At 40.9% G+C, this 23,519-nt stretch overlaps 1 protein-coding gene across 2 annotated transcripts in view; it reads left to right on the forward strand.

The window, feature by feature from the left end:
• Positions 1 to 23,519, forward strand: part of LOC127369707 (phospholipid phosphatase-related protein type 4-like) — a 53,798-nt gene that overhangs the window by 19,983 nt on the left and 10,296 nt on the right. For both annotated transcript variants that reach the window (XR_007886109.1, XM_051411341.1), the window contains exons 3-10: positions 5,020 to 5,149; positions 5,847 to 6,042; positions 10,733 to 10,790; positions 10,980 to 11,153; positions 14,955 to 15,090; positions 17,239 to 17,467; positions 21,369 to 21,984; positions 23,166 to 23,322. Coding sequence is in view for 1 of the 2 variants with exons in the window: in XM_051411341.1 (XP_051267301.1) it covers positions 5,020 to 5,149; positions 5,847 to 6,042; positions 10,733 to 10,790; positions 10,980 to 11,153; positions 14,955 to 15,090; positions 17,239 to 17,467; positions 21,369 to 21,984; positions 23,166 to 23,322 (1,696 nt within the window). In the remaining variant the exon portion in view is untranslated. The remainder of the gene's footprint in view (positions 1 to 5,019; positions 5,150 to 5,846; positions 6,043 to 10,732; positions 10,791 to 10,979; positions 11,154 to 14,954; positions 15,091 to 17,238; positions 17,468 to 21,368; positions 21,985 to 23,165; positions 23,323 to 23,519) is intronic.

Raw genomic sequence — 23,519 nt, forward strand, 5'->3', positions numbered from 1 at the left:
ATAATGAAAATATATACACTATATGCAGTATGCAGCAAGAAATAAGGTGTGCAAGAATATTTTAAACAGTGCATGACAATAACTGTGCATGTGAAATTATTACAAGGTAAAGTTTGTGCAAAGAAGCGCAAGACATGACGGACGTCAGCTACTTACTTTAGCCTCCTGCTCTGGCAGAGCGGACCCTCTAGAGTTCATATAGTCTACCAGGTCCATGCAGGGGTCTGGTCTCTCTAGGACAAGAATCAGCTCATCGTCCAGATCATACCAGTCCAATAGTGTCACAGCTGCACTGGTCTCTGCTGCTGCTGGTCTGAGTTTCAGCAGCAGTGCCACCTCCATAGGGATCCTGCAATGTCTCCCACCCAGATACTTTATACATAGTAAAAGAGGAGCAAAAGATAACAATTACTAAAACCTTCATGCATGCAAAAGTTTCTAACTCTTAGTCTGTATGAGGTACAAAAGGAACATGAACATGTCCATATGTTCCCTTTGTACTCAGTCCCTTCAGGATTTTGCTGTGTTTTTTTGGGATTGTTGCGGCCTAAAATGCCTGATTTCACAGAAGCTTTTCTAAAAAATTGTGACACGTGTACCCATTTGGAGTGTTCAAAAATCTGTCCAAAGGGTAGGATTATGAGGGTAAATATGAGACGTTTGTGCCGCACATGTCTGCATGGTCTGCATTTTCAAAAATGGAGCGAAGCTTGCGAGCTAGTTCAGGCAGTCAACTCGTGCTGCACTGATATACTCCCATCACATGCCTCACTCCATAATCACTAACCAAGCGCACCCTTCCAATCTGGCGGTCTATTTAAACTGCACAATTTCCCAGCTCTCCCTCTGCTCTGTCAATGCTGCTGTTGCCCTGCATCGGCATTGCTGCTGCTGCGCTGTAAGCCCCACCACCACCCCAGCATCCACCTGTAGGCTCCAGCTAGGGGTTTAAGGTATTTGCTCATCACTCCTCAATATCTCTATGTAAACATATCTGTGGGGAATGATGAGGTCGGAGCCTAGACATCAAAATCTACCTATCCTATACCGTTGTAATAAACATTTCAAACGTGAGTTGTCTGACTGAAATAGAAACAAGGTAGTACAGGTGTCTGTGCACAGATCAGTTACCATGTATTTTATTAGACCCTGCTACTTCACCGCAGTATCCCATTCCCCATTTTTTTCCAACGTAACAAAGTCATGTCCTACCTACTCTGATTCTGACTTTGACAAAGGATTTAACTTGAGCCAGGCCATACAATGATAGAAATCATACAGGCTTAGTAGTATATGCTTGTTAAACAATAGTAACACATATCGTATCGGTACTCAGTATCGGCCAATACGCAAAGTTCAGGTATAGGAATCAGTATGAGGAAAGAAAAAAATGGTATAGGAATGTCTCTACTCAATGTTTTATGCTGGAGACTACATTGATAGGATCAAATTGGAAGGTTGTGCAGAATACACACGGATTGGTTGAATTTAGGTTAATTGTTGCAATTGCAACATCGCAACTTCAGTATAAAACCAAATTGTTTTAAAACTCAAAACCTGACCCAAATTTTTTGAGTTAAACAAAATTTTGTAAATTAAATTTCAGTTAAACTAACTTCAGGACAAAGAACAAAACACTTACCATTGATGTGCGGCCAACCGATATCTGTGGGATATATTTTATGGCCACCTACAGTACAGAAACAGACAATTTGGTTAGCTTATGCTATGCACAGAGAGGATACAAGAATCATTGTGTGTGTTTATGAGTCTTACAGGCAGATTGTCGTCTTTGCGGTAGCCAGCATAGACTGACCCGAAGCCTCCTTCGCCCAGCATTACCCCCTCTGTGTACTTGGCCTCAAAGGCAGCTGCAGAAACATATACAAACCAAAACAGTTTGATTAGACTTGTTCACAACTTTAATTGATCACAAACATAAACTAACCCCCAATAATAACCCCTAATGATTTAAAATTGAATCCTATTAAAGCCCAAGGGTGAACCTTAACTCTTAACCTTAAGAATAACTTGACCTTTTTGACATTTAGACCAGCTGCTGATTAGCTTATCTTAGCACAAAGACTGGAAACAGCTTGCCTGAATCTGTCCAAAGGTAACAAAAGTAAGTATATCGATCACATCTAACCTCTGCTGTCAGGCGGGACAGTGTTTGCTGACGATGAGGTACCAGGGTTGCCAGTGGAGGAGGGGACCTCATTGGTGGCCAGGTGGCTGGGACCTTCACCCGGACTAGGGGTCCTTCTGCTCCTCTTGTTGGGTCCTTCTGTCTCCTCAGACTTCCTCTTCCTCACTTCCGCTTCACCGCTGACGTCGATGGGTGTGGTTGTCAGGGCATCCTCAGTGAGGGAAGAGCTGCTGACGGTCTGAGTGTGGTCCTCAGCAGAACTGGAGCTCCCGCTGCTTCTCTTCCTTGGACGTTGCTCGCTCTCATTGGCGGTTGACATCCTCTCGCTGCTGGTCTTTTTCTCCGAAGTACCCGCTGCAGCCGCATTGCAAGGTCCGGAGAGACTCTGGGTTTCTCTACAATCTACAAAAATAGAAAAAAGCCAAGAAAAACTAGCATGTTTGCTTTACTGGATTCAGAGTTGAGATACGAGGAGTTAATACCGAACTGTGCACAGTGGTATTCAGACCAATCAGACACATAAATATATGGACCACTTAGACCTCAGCCTTTGGTTAGTGGGCTCAGCTTAACAAAATGCACTCATACGGAGGTTTGACTGAATGTCTCCTTTTAGTTTAGCATTTATTTGACAGAAAACAGACATAATATATATATATATAAATATTTCTATGATTTCTATCTCATCTAACCTTTACTTGATGTAAGTCCACTGACTGCGTGGCTGTGTCTGCTCCTCTTGTTTTCTCTTTCAAGTCTTTCTTCTGAGTTTCTCTTGAAGCTTGCCTTCCTTCCATCTGATTTGCAGTCTTCCACTGCAGAGATAACAGGTTCAGTGTGGCGTCCTGCAAGAACAGAAAAAGATCATTTGGTTTGCTGTATGTGTTGAACATAATCTGATACATTATCTACTGTCTGAGTGATTCAAGCAAGAACCAGCATTAATAAGCATTGGCCTACCAGCTAAATCATATGGATTAAGAAAAGTAAGAGAGACTGTGGTCTTTGCTAGGATTTGGCCCTCACTACTCACCCAGGTGTCTGCTGGAGGCACAACACTGAACAACGCTTTTTGTAGGCCATGATTTGGAAGCCATGACTCTTGAACAGTAATGGTTCACCGTTGAAATGCCAAATAACTTGGTTTTCTCCTGTCTTTGTCCTGTAAGTGTCTTCTCACAATGTTTCCAGAGTGTTGCAACCTCACATGTGCTTTAATACCTCACAAAATTCTAATTCTAAATTCTGTCAATCTGTTCCCATTAAAATGCAAAATCATATCAAAATAATTAAATACATTTAAATCATAATAAAGACTTTATAATAAAGAAATTATGTTTTTTTTTTATTCATATCAAAACACAATTGGAGGGCTGGCAACTCTCATGATATGTCTACAAACAATATAGTAGCCAATAAACCAGTTCAATGGTGTGTCATAGTCCATTATTATTTCCATTCTTTACATCAGTGCTTCACAATCTTTTTACACTACGTACCAAATATTAGGCAACCTTAGAAAATAACATGAAAACCAAGATTTTTATCATAAAAAATGTGTCCTCTGCTCTGTGTATTTTGATAGAAACACTGATATATGCTGTTGTATAATCCCCATTTTTAGTGAAATGGATTACAGTTAGCTTTTTTGTATCCTGATTACGCAACTCACTTACATGTAATCCTATCCAAGCCTGCGTTGGAGGAAGATTTATTCCTAATAAGATTATTTATCTTCGACTGTTTTCAGCCACAGACATGTATGCTACATGTATGTGTGCGCTACATGCATGAACGTGACCACGTAACTGGTTAAAAAACAACAACAAAACATTACAGGATTTGAAATTACATATTATAGTTAAAACGTCCAGTATGTACCATTTAGGAGGCACTATTGTCAGAAATGTAATATAATATTCATAGTATGTATTTATTGTCATGAGTGTATAATCACCTGATTATAGGTATTGTAGTGTTTTCGTTACTTTAGAATTAGCTGTTTTTATCTACAGAGGGAGCGGGTCCTCTTCTGGCAGAGTCCTCCATGTTGAACTGCCATGTTTGTACAGTACCCAGAACGGACAAACCAAACACTGGCTCTAGATTGGGCCTTTCGCCTTTTTCCCTAGTTTCTCAGCCACTAGTTTCTTCTACACACTTGGAACAGGAGGGTGAGGCGAGAGGATTGTAATCTACTAGATGCCACAAAATCTTACACACTGGTCCTTTAAGTATTTTCATTCTAAATTTTGTATTTTGACAGTGTTGTTTTTAAATAGATGTATTTCATTAAGATATATATTTTGGAGATTCCTACACGTAACTCTAGGGGGAGCTTGTGTACCAGCAGTAGTATGTGTACCGTAGTTTGAGAACCAGACATTTACATGATTTCTTGTCTGGTAACAGATATTGGCCCTTTAAATGGAAGAAGCTTTAGTTCCACTGTGAACAAGTAGTGCTGCTTGACTTTGCTGGATGGCCCCTGTAGGAGGTCCTCTCTAACAAGAAGGTAACTTAAAATGTTTTTGGTGCTACAGCCGCCAAACGGTAGGTTTATTTTGCCTGATTGTAGTCTTGCAGGAAAATCAGTATTTATTTGATAAGATGTCACAGATTCTGCAAGCCTTAGACCCTCTTCGCATTCAGCACATCTTAACTTCTTTGCATTTGAACTTAATTTTGCCACGACTTTTCACATTTTGAGAAGTCCTTCTAGCAGTAGGTTGAAAAATGTACTACTAGCTTTTTTCAACCGTATCTTCCTCATCTGGATTTTTCTTTTTCTTTTATATCTTTTTATGTTATATCTTTATAAATAAACAAATCAGCGTTGCCAACAGTCTTTTCTTTGCCTTCCTGTGTAGATTCTGATAGGAGAGGCCATTCTGTACTGCTATCTGTCCAGGAGGTCATCAGCCACGCAGACTGAGGCCAACATCAACGCTGCAGGGTGTAATTTCAACTCCTACATTCGCAGGGCTGTGCGCTTCATAGGTGGGAGGACACATGCATCATACCCACAAGTGATTACTGTAAAACCTTAATTAAAAGCAGGGTGCCAAATGGACACAGGTCTCTCTTACTAGCCTGGTGTGGCTACACATTTGGATAAACACAGGTCTCAATTAGACGCCTAGTGTAGATTTTTAGAGATGCTTTGGATGTATTAATAAAGGTTGAATGTTGTTTGCTTAGATCGCCTACACAAATACAAACTGCTATAGACTGCTCAACATCATTAGATCAGTTAAATTCTCCACAATTCAATTGTCCAGGTCATTTTACAGAAACCATGAGCAGCAAATGAAGGATTGGCAATTGATATGTTATTCGATAGCCTCATTTTTATACATGTATTATTCATACTGGTTTTAATAAACAATTTGATCGTATTTGCCATATTTGTTGAGCAAGAGTTTTGTGCAAAAGGAATTAAAGGTCTGTTCCAAATGGCAGGTTGAGTTCAGTGATCAAAGCAAATAAAAGCCTGGACTATTGGAATTTTACGGTACATGCATGTTTTCAGTGACTGAAACACGCAAATGACAACAAGTGTAATAGTAACATAACTGTAAAAAATGTGCTGTCAAAATATTGGTGGGTACAGAATAAAAACAAAAGCATGTGACAAGAAGGTGACATGTTCTACTAATCCATTGTCTGCTGTTGTAAAACGTGTTGTTTTTCACAGGTGTCCATATCTTTGGCCTGTGTGTGACTGCTCTGATAACGGATATTCTCCAGCTGTCCACCGGTCAACACACCCCCTACTGGTTGGACGTGTGCAAACCCAACTTGACCCACATTAACATGTCCACCTGTGATGAGGCTTTTATTCTGGAGGATATCTGCTCTGGACAAGACATGGGGCTCATCAACGCTGGGAGGTACAAGGCTTTGTTCTACCGAGCGAGTCAGTGTGGGAGTGAACTAGTGAGTGTGCCAGAGGATGTGTGTGGGTGTTTGTGAGTGTGTCTTTATGGAGTCATTTTTAATGTTTAGTTTTAGCACACACACTCACACACGCACAGGCTATAATCTTGTAGCTTGCGGTCCTAGACTAGTTCTCTGCTGTTGTTATGGTGACAAAGCTGCTCTTGGGACAAATACTGAAACATAGAAAATAGGAGCTTGATAGTAGGACACTGCACATCACGCATTTGCCAAGGTCATGTGCTACAACATGGCTGCTCTACCATGACCAAATTCCAAAGGAAATATTCTTCCTCATAGCATCATCCCTTGGATATAAAGTGACCGAGCTGCTTTCAGGGAAGATGCATTTGCGGGATTTTGAAGGCTTTAGCTAGTTAGCAAAGGCTGTGGCTAGTAACAAAACTGAAGAAACAGTTGAAAATGAGAAGAACCACCAATGCTAAAGCACAGCCTGTTTATATACCGTTACAGCGTTAGGGGAGTGGTTATACTCTGTATGACTCCAGTGCGTCATCGAACCATAGTTTTAGCCCCATACAAATCATCCTGAACCCAAAACAGGTGAAAACGACTTTAACGGTCTAACAATTCAGTACTACATCGTAACAGTCTTTTGTAATGCTTTCAGCAATTATTTTATGAAATGTATAATGTTTAGAGAGAAATCTCAGAATTTCCTTTACACAGACTTTAATGTTACATGTAGGACATGTAGTAACTAGCTTACTTAATGCACCATGAATATATATTTAGAAGTAATAAAATGGAGCCTATTCAATCAAATGAGAAAAAGAAAAGCTAGAAAAGAAGCTAGAAGTAGTTTTCTAGTTTTGGGGTTTACTTCCTGGTTATGCGGTCCATTGGATATGTACAGTAGTGCTTCTCCCACTGGCCCCACTCGCTAATAAATGATGGAATTTTAGAATTTTATTATTAATCTAATATTGAATTATTTTGTTGGAAGCTAAACTCATAGATGTACTGTATGCATAAGGAGTAGAGTAGGAAACAACTGAATGTAGAAAATGAAGCGGATCAGACCAGACAATATCCAGGACAAACTTCTGGTATTATCCGATATAATCTATGGATACAGGTTACAATACAGTTTTTATCCCCCTAGGGTGGTGATATCATGACATACCCTGGTCTGGCTCTGATTGGTTACTACTATCTGTTGTCTTTAATGGTTTGGTTGGTAAGGTTTAGGCATGCGGAGTGAGACTGGTTAGGGTAACAATGTCAGGGTAAGCCAATCAGAGGCAGAGTAGGGCGGCTCATGATTTTGCCAATCTGGGGAAAAAAATATTGCTTTCCTCACTTCCTGCACTACTTCCTGTAGGTATACTATACGCTCGTCTAACGTTGAAAAGACCGACGTTTTCAAGTTGATTAAAAGATAAAAGCGACATATAAAGCCACATCTTAAACTAGCTAATCTTAGCAAACCTTTTGCTAACTAGCTAGCTAATCTACATTGGTTGATAGCTAGTTAATTTACATCAGTCATTAGTGGGCTAATTAGCTAAATGTTAGCAATAAAAATAAGAGATGTTCAAGAATTCAAGGTTATTTAATTGTCATTTACAGCGCAAGGTTGTATAATAATACACAGATAGTTCCCATTATGCATCTCGTAAAAAAAAAAACTTGTATGGGTGACAATATTATAAGGGTTCATTTGCAAAAAAATACAATTATAAAATGAGGTATTGTATCACCAATACTAAGCTGCATTTAAGTTCACTAAAACAATTGAGTTATTACTTCAGTTCATTTTTGAGTTAATGCATTCTTGCATTTGAAGTCTCTTTTTCCTTTTTGCTCTGTGCTCCAATCACAGTTGCCTTGGTCACCTTTCTCTTTTCCTGTACGCCAGTTTATTTTTCCCCAAGCTGGCATAATCATGACATGCTTTACTCTGGCTCTGATTGGTTACTTGTTGCCTTCATTGGTTTGGTTGTTAAGGGTTAGGCATGAGGAGTGAGATTAGTTACGTTTAGGGTATCAATCAGATGCAGAGTAGGGCGCTCGATTGGCTGCAATAAAATACTGATACCATTCACTCTAATGGAGAATGAGCCGACTTCTGGCTTGATTTATGAACTTCTAATGAGTTTATGGTCTCAATTTTCTCTCGTTTTTTGTCTTCTTCCATACAGCATGATGTTCATTTAGTAAATTATAGGTAAAATAGACCCTAAAGCAGGGTATGCTGTAGGGCATGGCTACCTTGTGATTGACAGGTCACTCTCAGTGACTCTGTCCAGCTCAGTGCACAAAACTCAGATCAAACTGTCAAACAGTGCTGATCAAATACGAAGCTAGATTCTGTTACTGCGTTGCCTTTTTCTCGCTTAAAATCATTTCAGAAACATATTTTAGTGTACTGTTTAGCTGTAATACAAGCTTTTGTGTGACCAGGCGAGCTGCCGTTGTTTCCCGCAACGGATGAGTCAAAATGGCACAGCCAATGAGTGCTCCACAAACACTCCACCAACTAATGGGTGACGTCACGATAGGTTCACACTTGTTTACAACGCAGGGTTGTAGATGACATTCAGGTAGTTTCCTTTATGCTACTCATAATATATAAACACCGATCAGCCATAACATTCCGACCCACTGGGCACCCTGGTGGTCATAATGTTCTGCAGTCCCATACCAACAGACTGTGTTGCACTGTGTGTTCTGACCCCTTTCTATCAGAACCAGCATTAACTGTTTCAGCAGTTTGAGCTACAGTAGCTGGTCTGTTGGATCGGACCACACGGGCCAGCCTTTACTCCCCACGTGCATCAATGAGCCTTGGCCCCCCATGACCCTGTCTTCCTTGGAGCACTTTTGATAGGCACTGACCTCTACAGACCGGGAACACCCCACAAGAGCTGCAGGTTTGGAGATGCTCTGACCCAGTCGTCTAGCCATCACAATGTGGCCCTTGTCAAAGTCGCTCAAATCCCGCTTTTTTCCAGTTTCTAACATCAACATTGAGGACAAAATGTTCACTTGCTGCCTAATATACCCCACCCACTGACAGGTGGTATGATAAACAGTGTTATTCACTTCACCAGTAAGTGCTCCCAATGTTATGGCTGATTGGTGTTTATATATTTATATATATGTATATATGAATTCACAGTAAAATTGATTAATTAATAAATTAATAACTCATTAAAAAAATACTATTTTGAGTGATGAAGAGCTGAGGATGAGACCATGCTGTTGCTTTTATCTTTTAACTATCTTCAAAATGTGGTTGTCTTTTCAACATAGACAAGTCTAGAACATGTGGATGTGGGCTAATTTTGTGCCATCAGATGACCTACTTGCACTAAGGTGGATTGAGTGCTACAGCTGCATATAGAGATCAAGAAGCACAGTGCAATTTTGTCATCCATTGCTGCTTGTGTTACCGCCTACTAAATGACCTCTTATCGTAAAGTGAACGGAGCAGTTTCATAGCATTAGATGGCAGAGGCACAAGCACACTTTACTGAAACACTGCACAATTGTGCACAACCTAAACAGTGTGAATGCTTCAATTAAACCTTCTGACAGCAGGCTTTAGCCAAATGGCACAGAATGTTCTGTGCTTCTCTCCACGCCAGACTGGTGAGCTGTTCCACACTGATTCTTAGTTTGTAGTGTAGCAGGCGTCCTCAGGATACATTCTGAGCTCTTCAAAAATCTCAGGATATTTTTTTATTAAATCTCAAAACTCCATGTCCTCTGCATAATTAAATTAGATTTCTTCCTGTCATGTAACAGTATTTTTAAAGGGAGCTTTCTTTATGCAAATGTGTAAATAGATTAGACAGTTGTTGCTTTTCTTCATGCTGTTGTGACATTATTGTGCATATGTAATTAGATATGGCTTGCCGAATGTAACCTGTTTAATCATTATAGTAAACAAAATAATGGGAGTCAAAGATGTTGAAAGACATTTTATTGTAGTACAGGTTAGTGTAGGTGTAGTTGTAGCCTAACTGAACATATATCCTTATCTTCCAGAGTAACATGTCAGTGTCTCCTGCAACATGAATACAACTTGAAGGTCCAGCATGTAGGATTAAGTGGCATCTAGCGGTGAGGTTGCAGACTGCAACTAACTGAATACCGCTGGTGTCTGTATTTGACGATTTGGGAATGAGAAAGGGCTGTGAAGTGTGTAAGAGAAACTACAGTAGACGTGAAAACTCACCAAAAAAATATTATTAAATATTACTGTTTGTAAGTAGTAGTTCATTCAATAATGTGTAATTAATTATTAATTAATGCTTCATTATAATTAATAATCAAAAACAATGATAATTGTGCATCATACACTGCAGCATCAGCATAATATAAAAAACCTTAGTTTATTACCAGGATATACTTTTGTAATACTTGAGCTATGAAGTAGCACAGCATACGTCAGATGCCTGGAGGTGTTGGCCTACCTGTGTCAGTCATACACTGCATTTATTAAACACCTGCTAGGGCAGAGTTACCACCAGATACACACACACACACACACACACACACGTCCAAGTTTCTTTGAAAGTCACTTCTCTGTTGCAGATGAATATTCAGCATTGTCCTTATCTGTCTGAACATGATAATTAGCAGAAAGAACACTCTGTCTTTCTTTCTTTATAGGAAGTCTTTTCCCTCCCAGCATGCAACTCTGGCTGCCTTTGCTGCTGTCTACATCTCAGTAAGTGGTTAATATACTCTATCATGTAGAAAGAGACTTGTAGCTGCCACCTAAAATTTTGCCACGGAAGCTAAAGTTGTTGTCAGTTTCAGTTCTAAATCATTTAGAATGGTTAATCTAATAATCTGAGTTGACCCTCACAGGATTGACAGATAATGACTAGCTCATGTGAAATTGTGTGTGTTTCAGATGTACTTCAACACAGTGCTGACAGACTCGGCCAAGCTGCTGAAGCCTCTCCTAGTGTTCTCCTTCGTCATGCTGGCCATCCTGGCCGGGCTGACCAGGATCATCCAGTTCAGAAACCACCCTGTCGACGTCTATTGCGGATGGTTACTGGGAGCTGCCATCGCTGTTTACCTGGTAACACAGTTACAAGCATTTTGATACTTTTGAAGGTTTCTTGTCTAGTTTAAACTGTGAGAAGACATATTGTAGTAACTCTTAGAAATAATCTTTTCCATTGTGTTGAAATGCCAATAATAGAAGCATAACATCAGCAAAACCGAGCAAAAAATGTACCTTATGCATTAACTTTATTCTGCAACCAGTGAGTAGCGTTAAAGGACCAGTAAGTAGGTTTTAGTGGGCTCTGCCATGTAGGAGAAATCTATTCTCAAAGACAGTATCTCAGTTTTTGTATTTAAGCCACCAACTGCTAGATAGCAGTGTTGTAAACTGTGGGCTATGGTGTTGGATGTTACAGGGACTGTGATAAATACAGATCCGATTGTTTTGGTTGCAACCTTTTTTTACTCAGATTTTATGCTTCTTTTTTATCGTAATGTATCGCCTTGCTTACAGCGTTGCAGTATATCGCAATATATTGCTCATCTTGTGCTAGGTTGCCCTTGAAAGAGATAACAGGTTCTTATGGAAGGCATGTTAGGCAGATGATTGCAGTACACATGGTTCAGTGTATTATTCAATACAGTTTTATGGGCTGAAAGGAGATGAGGATGTTCAGCTCTTGTGTAGAAACTGGTGGATATTCACACAGTATATTTGATACCTCCCACACACTATCACCCTCAAGCCCACACACACTCAGATAGACAAGTCCGGCATGCACACAAACGGACATGAGCAGTTACACTATTGAGTAGACACACACCAACAGAGCCCTCTTCAGCTGCCTACACTTTTGTTGTTCTGCCTTCTCCTGCAGGGAGAAACGTTGGCTACAGATATGTGAGGTAGTGCTCCGATACATCAACCCTCCATCAGATGATGCAGAATCACCAGTTACTTAACGCAGTTTAAAGAAGTCACATTTCACCAGTAGTCCCTTATTTTTATGTAAATAGAGAATTATTTACCTGAGTGAAAGGATCTCTGTGATTAACTTAAGATGATGTGATTTTTGTTGAGATGATGATTATTCACATTTGTTCTCCAGGCAATAATTTTGCACAGTACAGGACTTATTGGGCTATTTTTAGGTTCTTTGTTTGGCGTATCATCTATCATCAAAGGAGAAATGAAATGTAAAGTAGATAAATTGAGGCTGATTGGCAGGCTCCACTTGTTTCTGTGCTGCAGTGCATCAGTACTGTACTGGGTCAGGTTTGGCAGGAAAGCTGCTGATTGCAAATATTTTCTTATTCTGTCAGTGAACACTTTTTATTTTAGTAAGACAGTTCTAACAGTATGTCAACTACATATAATTCTTGGGGGAGATTTTTTTAATTTAAAATTCTCTATTACTAAATTTTATTCAAAAAGTAGTCATCATGCTACTTGAATTAACCCTTTCACTTGTATTGTTACATTAAAGGACCAGTGTGTAGGATTTAATGGCATCTAGCGGTTAAATTACAGATTGCAACCAACTGAATACCAATAGCCTCCCAAGCATGTAGAGGATACTACAGTTGCCATGAAAAATGCTTAAGTCCCTATTTAGAGCCAGTGTGGTGGTTCAGTATGGCGGCCTTTGTGGAAGAGGACCTGCCCCGTCTGTGGAGCGGAACTATGATTTGCACTGCTTTTCTAGCCAAGACACGCCCTGCGGAGCATTCAAGCGCTAGGGTTGGCCAGGTGCGCATGCTTGTCATGTGACATACAAAAAACGGATTAAAAAAGCTTTAAACGTAGCATAAATAGCACCAAAGTCTAAGGAAAGGAAGAAAGTAGTGGTGGTTAAATGGATTAAGTAAGAGACCCTGAGGTTTGAATCCCCTGTGAGAAGTTTTTTAAACTTACTTGACTAATTTTAAAAGCACTTGGTTAGGTTAAAACCTAACCAAGTGGCACTTGGTTAGGTTTACACAACAATCCTTATATTCAGGTGATTATACACTAATGAAAACATACCTCTAAATATTATATTGCATTTCTGCCAAAAGATCCTCCTAAATGTTACACACTGCATCTTTAAAACGTAGTATAACAGTAGCTTGTAAAACAAAAACGACATCTTCAACACTTCACTGGAGACATGTCATGTGCCAGCCTGCTTCAAAGCATCCACCATCATCCCTGTCCCCACAAAACCAAGGTCCACAGGACTCAATGACTACAGACCTGTTGCCCTCACCTCTGTGGTCATGAAGTCCTTTAAGTGCCTTGTGCTCTCCCACCTCAACGCCATTACGGACCCACTCCTGGACCCCCTGCAGTTCGCCTACAGAGCCAACAGGTCTGTAGACGATGCAGTAAACATGGCCCTGCACTTCACCCTCCAGCATCTGGATTTCCCAGGAACCTATGCCAGGATCCTGTTTGTGGACGACCATCAGACCATCAGCATCGGATCTCCCCAGGGCTGCGTTCTTTCTTCTCTGCTCTTCTCCCTGTACACAAACAGCTGCACCTCCAGTCACCAGTCCTTCAGGCTCCTGAAGTTCACGGATGACACCTCCCTCATTGGGCTCATCTCTGTTGGAGATGAGTCCTCCTACAGATGGGAGATTGACCATCTGGTGACCTGGTTCAGCCAGAACAACCTGGCTCTGAAAACAGTAAAGATGGTTGTGGACTTCAGAAAGAACCCAGACCCACCCGCCCCCATCATCCTGTGTGTCTCCCCAGTTGACTCTGTGGAGTCCTTCCGCTTCCTGGGTACCATCATTACCCAGGACCTCAAGTGGGAGCTAAACATCAGCTCCCTCACCAAGAAAGCCCAGCAGAGGATGTACTTCCTGCGGCAGCTGAGGAATTTCAACCGGCCAAAGATGATGGTGCACTTCTACACCGCCATCATCGACTCCATCCTCACCTCTTCTATCACCATCTGGTAAGCTGCTGCCACAGCCAAGGACAGCAGACTGCAGCGTATCATTCGATCTGCTGAGAAGGTGATTGGCTGCCATCTGCCATCCCTCCAGGACTTGAATGCCTCCAGGACCCTGAGGCGTGCAGGCAAGATTGTGACTGACCCCTCCCACCCTGGACACAAACTCTTTGAAACACTTCCCTCTGGTAGGAGGCTGCGGTCCATCAGGAGAAAGAACAGTTTCTTCCAGTCTGCAGCTGGCCTCATTAACAAGGCCCGGAACCCCCACTGACTCTTAAACCCACCCTGTATATATGTGTTACATTAATGCACTCCCATCTTCTGTACAGTTTTCTTATCTTTCTTATCTTTATTTATTTATATTTAAAAAGTACTTTAATCTTGTGTGATTTTTGTGTGATTTGTATATGTTATGCACCAATGCACCAAGACAAATTACTCGTATGTGTAAAAACCTACCTGGCAATAAACCTAATTCCGACTGATTCTGAAAACAGAGGATGTGGTTTAGGTATTATTTTTTAATTTAACCCATACCCCCTTCTCTTGGACTACCAAGGCAGCTGTGGAAGGTGTGTAAGGAGGCCAACAGTCTTCTGCAGCTCACTATCTCCATATCTCTCTCATGGATGTGTATGACTTCAGCTCTATATCTCATTGACGTATTTGCTTATCCACGCCCGCTTTGAAAATATCCTTTCAGTAACTCCACTCACTTATTCAATTTCACATCCAGATACATCACTTGACTGAAGACAAAGAGGTTCTAACTGTCAATTCACTGTGAAAAGGCTGTGGTGTAGGACTGAGGAGCTGACATGGCAGCCACCTGAAACAGGATTTGTCAAACTCTTTTGTATGCTTATGACTTTGCTGCATGCTCCTCTGACTTCACTGTGTGTGTGTGTGTGTGTGGTGGTATGCAGGGTGTGTATGCAGTGGGGAATTTCCAGCCCAGTGAAGATCGGTCCAGAAGTCGACCACCTGCCCCTACCCTGAGGGAGCCCCCCCTCTCCTCCCTGCCCAATGTCAGCCAATCAGCAATTAGCAACAGCCACCAAGGTAAAACCATGCCTGCCAGATGTCTCTTAGAATTACACATTACATCACCCTGATATGTCAACTACTGCAATACATTTCCAGAAAAAAAATGCTACTCATAACCCATATTATGATATGAACGGAGAATCTTGTGGTTCAGCTTTGTTCAGTCCCAGATGTCTGAGTTTGGGCATGCTAATGAGCATAGTCACACTGTGTACCAACAATGCACTGACTTTGAACAAGGTGAAATGCCATGAACAACAACTCCAAGGAGAAAATAAATGTTTGCCTTGCAATTAATCTGGACAAAGCTAAGCACAGAGAACAAGACATCAAATTGTAGGTCATTGAGGACTAAAATAAATGTGCTAACAAGAGTGCATTTACTTTTCTTTTATATATATTCCTATGCTAAAACATTTTTATCATTCATTCTGACTAATCCCCAGGATACATCATTGATGTGTTCCAGTGCATCTGAAGATCTATGTTTTGAACAAGCTAATTACTAACCATTAACAAAGAAATATTTGGCCCATCCATCTATTTAATGTTTATAGATGTTTTACAAGCAGTTTCTTAAAGGTTGACAAATCATTTGGTATTTATATACTTTATATACTTTATATACTATGTAAAATTTTATAATGTGTGCAACTGTCAATACATTTTCTACTAATGTAATTATCATCTCTTATCAGCAATAATAAAATATATAAATCCTGAACTAATTGTTTTATATTAAACATACTAATGATAAAATAGCATCAATTATAGCATTACTAATAGTTAGTAAACATTATTCATTATCAATTTAATTGTTTGTTAACAGTAAAAAGGACTTTTTTTTCCCTTTCCTTGCCGCTGTCACCAAGTAATGGTAAATGGTAAATGGACCTGTACTTGTATAGCGCCTTTCTAGTCTTCCGACCACTTAAAGCGCTTTTACACTACGTGCCACATTCACCCTTTCACACACATTCACTCAGTGATGGCAAAGTCCATCGAAACTAATGCATTCATACACATTCACACACCGATGCACAGAATCGGGAGCAATTTGGGGTTCAGTATCTTGCTCAAGGATACTTCGACATGCGTGCAGGAGCCGGGGATCCAACAACCTTCCGATTAGGGGACAACCCGCTCTGCCTCTGCACCACAGCCAAGTGCTTGCTCATGATGGGAATTGTTGGGACTCTAGACCTACTCTATTTAAAAAGTGTCCTAAGATCATGAAATGGCACTAAAAATAAAATTTTATTGAACTGAATAATAAAACTATTAACTAGTTTATTTAACTATTAACTAGTGCAGTGACCGTAGGAAGTATGTATTGCTATAGAAAAGTGGGAGGTTAAGTAGCTTTTTCATGGATGGCCAAATGAGGTTGTGTTTGAAGGTGTAGCAGCTAGCTACAGACGAACATCCACAGATTCCGATTCCAGTTTGTTGTCCTCGCGTATCCGGATCTCCTCAGACCGGAAAAGACTCGGTCCGGACTCGTTCAGTCTCGTTCAGTGTCAGTAATCCACAACAGTCAGTTTAGATGCACAGAACGGGACCAAACAGGCAGCAAAATCCGCTGTAGACCAGCGTGTTTCTTAAGGTGTGTCTTGGGGGTGGGCTCTGCAGTGATTGGCTCTGGTGCGCACGTGGCTATGGTGGCTATGGTTGACAATGTTAGTGGAATTCGTAAATCATTTATGAAATCATTTTTTAATGGTATCTTTGTAGTCCAAACAAACCAGACGCTGCACACCCTTAAACCACACAGCAGCCATGTTGAAACTCTCAGGTCAGTCTGATCCTGATCTGCAGAGATACTTGAGGCACACACACACACACAGACAGAGATTTCTTGCTTTTATAGAGAGATATACCATTTATTAATGAAGCTTACTATAAAGTCTTACTTTGGGATCCTGGTGTGGCATCAGCATTAACACAGGCGTTGAACCAGACCATAGCCGGAAACCAAAGCTTTCAGTTAACCAGTGGCTCTATGTTCTAACCCTCGTCTGTGGTCATGAGCTTTGGGTAATGAATGAAGAAGATTGCGGATACTTATCTTACTGCCTGTGCGACACGGTCTCTGATAATGGGAAGAAAATGGATGGATGAATGGATTAGCAGTTTATACCCTCCCCTGTTATCCAATTATAGGTCACCACACCCTTGCTCCAAGCCAACCAGAGCCCATCATCACGAGGACCTCTTCCCACACTTTGTCCCCCCACCGGCCAGAACCCATCCTGACACGAAGCTCCTCCTACCGAGAGCCCTCTATGTCCAATCTGAAGAGAGCAAGTGCTGAGGTGGAGGTGATAACTCCGTCTAGTCCCATGGGCAACCATGACAACATGATGACCTTCAGCAGCAGCACATTACCAAGGTAAATATTTTTAGCGAATTCTTTATCCATCAAGGTTTTGGTTGGGGGTGAGAAAACAAGGTGCTAGAACTTTGCTTACACATAATACAAAATGTTTAACTGTAACATATTGCTCCACCTGTTAAATCTTGCAATAGACTTTACTGCTCTATGTTAGGGATAGAAGACTGCATTTCGCATACCTTTTTAGCATCAACAGCAATTGGAAGAGACCACTGCAGGTAATAAGTTGATCCAGTTTACTGCAGTAATGGCAGTTTAAAGGACCACTGTGTACGTCTAAGTGGCATCCAGTCGTAAAGTTGCAGATTGCAATAAATAAAATAGTACTCACCTTCCTAGCATGTAACTATGGTGGCTGTGAGACTGCTGAAAAATGGTCCTATCTAGAGCCAGTGTTTTGTTTGAAACATGGCGGACTCTGTAGAAGAGGATCCACTCCCTCTGTAGATAAAAACAACTCATTCTAAGGTTAAAAAAAACACAACAATTCTTATTTTCAGGTGATTATACACTGATGAAAACATACCTGTGAATATTATATTCTCTAAATGTTACACACTGGACCTTTAAGATCAGACCATATATATATGACAGTTGTGTTGAATGTCATTAATGAGGTTTGGAGAAATTATCCATATTTCAATACATATGGTGTACATACTTTAAAAGTCCTGGGATCCTGTAGGTGTCTCCCAGCACGGATTTGGTAATATAACAGGATACAATACATTCAGAGGTGTGTTCAAGTAGATTGTGGGGTTTGTAGGGGTCTACAGCCAGGATAATCCAAGGATTTATCAGGTGGTTCATTTGGGGAGCATACACCACAGCCAGACTTTTGGCAAGTGAAAGAGCTGGAGGCCTGAGAGGATTTTACAGAAGTGTTTCAATTAGAAATAGTGGAGTAAAAGTATGTATGTGTTTTGGATTTACTGGGCATATGAGCAGATAGCGGTTAATTAGATTATACTGCAGGGCTGCAGAACAACTTCTCTTCAGTTTTGTGACTTTTAATGATGTGAATTGGAGACTGACTTTAAGGCCCTGACTTCCTGATGGAATGGGAGAACCAGCCTTGTACCTTAGCATATGGGCGGGTGAAAAGCTAACTCATGATGATGAGTCCTTTCAGCTAACCTGTTCATTTATTAGCAATATCCCACACAGTGGCTAAGTCAACTAGTATTGGCACTGTCTCCATAGAAATTACATTTATATACAACTGATTTGCAATCAGCAAATATATTTTGAGGGAAAAAAAAAAACAAAAAAAATAAAAATTTTTTAAAAAAAAAAAAAAAAATTTTTTAAAAAATTTTAAAAAAAAAAAAAAAAAAAAAAAAAAAAAAAAAAAAAAAAAAAGTATACTTACAAAGTATTTCATTTGTTTTCCACCGAAATAGGCAATCTTGCAATTCTATCCATTCGTAGTAGCAGCATTATTAAAAAGTCAGCAGTGACTTGAGACATAAGATCTTTCATTAACATTTAACCAAAATAACAGTCTTTCCTAGACCTTAACCAAAGTGCTTTTGTTGCAGGAGTCTAAATTGGAATGTGGTTTGTGCTCCTGGTATCGTCCCAACCACCTCCTTGCAACTCTAAACGTTGTCTCTGAACATAATCCAGGCAGGTATTATTTCTAGGAGACAGGGTTGGTATTAGAAATCAAGTTTAGTTGACAGAGCCTACCAATAGATCTTCTTTCCTTAATGTTACACACTGAACATGCATCATATTTTCACAGCTTTTTTCAGCTCTTCTATTACCACGAGCAATCTGTCTGTTCACCCATCATCTTTGTCTGTGGTAGGAACCGGTAGGAAAAGAGATTTGAGATGTGATAGAATTGCCTGTTCAACTGAGGAAGGAAAATAAAGTATCTGTGTGGGTGTAACTGAGAAGACAACTAATTTGAAATACTTGGAAAGCACCACACTAGAGCTGCACTGATAGAAACTTGAAGAGCTCTATGGAGGGTGGTAGGGTTTCTGGCATTCTCCTGGAGCACACAAAGAGAGAAAAAGAGAGGTACAAAGTGGTGAAGACTGGAGAGTTGTTGCAGTGGCTTCATCCTCAACACTTGCCGGACATTGTCAGTAGTGATAGGCGGGAGGATATCATGCCTCTGGTGTCCCTGTGGTCCTGTTTGGCTCCATCATCAAATTACTTTTTTAATAAATAGATGTAAAATCTCTATACTAGCACATAGTCTGGAATCAGAGGAAATGGCTTTAATGCTGGGTAATTTTCTCAAATTTTGAAGTGCTCTGGTACATTGTGCACTGATTTTGAAAGAGAGGGTAAGAGCGGATTTGATTTGTCATGACTGGCCTTCTACCACACTCCATACCCTGCTCTGTTTCTAACTGTGTTGTAGTTGCCACTGGCCTCAAAATTGCCAAAAGCCTGTAAAAAATTCAGCAACTCACAGCATGAGCGCATTGAGCGGCACTGATCTACTACTAGAGCTAATACTAAGTGTTGGGTACTAGCTCTTCACAGACACTAACAGACTACAACAGATGTGGATAAGAAACTGGACTTGACTACAGTGTGTTTGTTTCTTTTCACACATGGAAAACAAAAAAATCTTAATTTAATTAGAATTAGGAATTACCATAACATAACTTTAAACAATATTATTAACCTTTTATCATATGTTTAAGGAATGAAAGGCTACAGAATGTTGATTTATTTGAGATCAAAAATTCATTTCAGTCAGTTTCTGTCAGTTGTAAGTTTATTAAGTCGAGAGAACATTTATTAATGTCAGAGCATGAATTAGTCATTTATGTGCACAGATGATTTATTTTATTTTCGCCACAACAACCACCAGGTTCTGTACTAATCTTCTATTGTGGTTGTTGCTAGGGCGGCTGTGGCTTAGAGGCAGAGAGGGTCGTTCCTTAATTGGAAGGTTGTGGGTTCAATCCTTGGCTCCTGGTGCCACATGTCAAAGTATCCTTGAGCAAGATACTGAACCCTGAAGAGCTCCCTATGCTGTGCATCGGTGTGTGAATGTGTATGAGTGTTAGTTTCTGTTCGATGGGCTTTGCCATCACTGAGTGAATGTGTGTGAAAGGGCGAATGTCTCATATAGTGTAAAGACTAGAAAGGCGCTATACAAGTACAGGTCCATTTACCATTTAAAGGTTCCATATGAGTGAATGTAACTCAGAACATAAGACCGAACCTTCCTGGTTGCCTGTGGATTGATTTGTGTTTCTATGTAAGGATGTGGGGTGGATTTTACATGAAAATCCAAAGGATGCTACAATTATGCGGGTTCCACAGTGTTCTCTCTCCACTTCCCTACAATGTCAACAGTGTGCAATACTAGCTGATGTTAGCTTACAAAAGAAGTCAGCTAACGTACACATACGGCAAACATCCACCACAAAACAACGTCCACAGTCTGAGCTCACATTATTGCATTGCTTGTGAAATATAATGGGATATTATGGTTTTAGCTGGATTGCGGCTGACTGGCTAACCTTTCCTTGCTTGCTCGCTAGTAAAATACAATCTGAGTGGATAGGCTAACGTTAGCTTGCAAAATTACTTGACCAGCTAATGTCCATGATGACTTATGTATTATGACAAACAGTGTTGATTTTAGCCAAAAGGTGATGTAATGGTACAAAGCTAACAATTTACTAGCCAAGAGCGATGCAAGGTCTCCAGCTATGTAGCCTAAGCTGAACTGGTTGCTGCTGGCTGGCTGGCTGTGACTTGGCTGCACAGTTTTCTGAAAGTTACATAATAGAACCTTTCATTTTAGCTAATCATGTTGTTGTGGTTAGCATACTGGTAAGCTAGCTATCTGTGGTCAACAGTGAGCAAATCACTCTCATATTCTTTATTGTTCATTACGTTTCTTTGCCCCTTCCCCCAGATCCCACGGAGGCTCCTCATTTGAGGAGGGACGCATTCCTCGGCGTCACGCCTCCATCCACACCTCAATGGACTCCACTCGATCCAAACAGCTGCTCAGCCAATGGAAGAATAAAAATGATAACAGGAAGCTGTCCCTGCAGGTGATGGATGGAATAAGACCAACCTCCTCCTCATCTCCTCAGAGGAACATGGAGCTACGCTGCTCCTCTGAACCTTCTGCCATGGGCCTAGAGGCAGAGCTCCGTGGTGGAACACACCTGCCTTCAGTCACTGGTCAGGAAGCAGAGCTGCGTGCTGGGGCCCACATCCCAGCTCAGTACATGAAACTAGCAGCAAGCTCTGTTCCTATGGCCAATCATAATCACCTGGCACATAATGGCAGCACCGGGTTGGCTGGTGGGGCCAGAGTGTCTATCCAATCACGACCTGGGTCTTCCCAGCTGGTTCACATTCCTGAAGAGGAAAACTTCACCAGCAGAGATCAGGAGAGTGAATCAGAGGACAGTATTATGGATGGGGGCGGGTCAGTGAGGGAAAAGTGGCTGAGAGTGGCTGAGAAGACCACCATCCCCTGTAGGCCGCTCAGTGCTGGAGGACAGCCTCGTCTAATGCAGGTTAATCATTCTTTTCTTTACCTTCCTTGGTAGCTGTATGGTTAGGATGCATACCACATAACTGCGTCCCGATTCAATCTGGCTCGGATCCTCGTTGCATGTCATACTTTTCTCTCCACTCTGCGTAATGATGATAAACTTTATTTGTAGAAACAAATTAAATTAATAAAGCAATTCAAGTTTTTGTTACATTACCTGATTTAGAAGATGCTTTTTTCATAGCATTACTAGTACAAGAGCTAGATGTCATCTAAAATCCTAAGTGTATCCCTCTCAAACAACCAAAAACATGTCCAGAGTATTGGAGTTCAACAATTTTTATTTTTATTTTAAGTGCTAGCAGGTCAAGGTCGAGGTGAAGTCTGAGACGTTGGGTTTTCAGGCTAGCACACTTTTATCCGTGGTGATGGACAGGTCTCAGCAGAGGCTTCCTTTCACCTGAAGGAACACAGGTTTGTCCAGGTTGAGCTAAAGGTAATGCCTTGACATACACTACGTGCCAGGCAAGATGTCATACATACATCGTCAGCATAGGGGTAGGAGAAGCCACGTGAAAACACCAGACATCCTTATGTAGAAGGAGAAGAGAAGAGGGCCCGGGATGGAACCTTGGGGAACACCTGTTCCTGCATCATTTAGGCGCTGATCCTTTCTACTAAGAGTGACTTGTCAGGTTGAATACAAACAGAGAAAGTGCAGAGCCCCAACATTTTATGGGTTGAGAGGAGGATCTGGTGGTTTACTGTGTCGAACAGTAGACAGTTCTGATGGTTGATCATACTCTGCAGTCTTCATCAGCAGATGGAATGCTCAGTCACTGAACTGGCATCTTCAGTTGGATTTTGTTGCAAATGGAGTAGTGCAAATAAACAGAGCTTTAGTGCTGCAGTACTACAAGATGTCACCTATATCCTTGAACTCTTAAAGTCAATATGCTTCAAAGGCTTATTCAACAATTTATGTGATAAGATCAGCAATTTATTCTTGTCACTGTAAAATTTGTATAATTTCAATGCAGGCTGTATGTTTTGTGGACAGCTGCAGTCATAGCCTTTTGCTGAAACCTTAATTGGAGCAGTAGCACCCCACGTACAAGAAGAGCAGGTTAGTCCGTAATGAGTAAGTGTCCCAGCAGCAACATTTGGAATAGCTCACATTTCACCGTCATCCTCCTGTTCCAGGTGATAACCTTATCCAAACAGCAGGGCCTGCTGCACTCTCCTCGGTCGGAGGATGGTGGCAGCACTGTCAGCTGCACCGGATCCATTCGGTACAGAGCTCTGACGGACCAGGATCCATCACCGCCGGCCTCCACCACCGGAGCAGTGGGAGGAGGAGGTCTGTGCTTCTAATAGAGTAATATATACAAACATCAATGAGCCACACTGTTGCACTGGGTGACAGTTTCCTTTATTACCACGAAAACACACACTAGTTTTATTTTGACTTAATTCTACACACACCGTCCTGCTGCCCCAAATACTCAAATACTCACTTTTTTCAAAAATGAAGAATATGGCCAGCCTTATCCTTAC

This window comes from Dicentrarchus labrax, unplaced genomic scaffold, assembly GCF_905237075.1.
Source record: "Dicentrarchus labrax unplaced genomic scaffold, dlabrax2021, whole genome shotgun sequence".
NCBI classification, from domain to species: Eukaryota; Metazoa; Chordata; class Actinopteri; family Moronidae; genus Dicentrarchus; species Dicentrarchus labrax.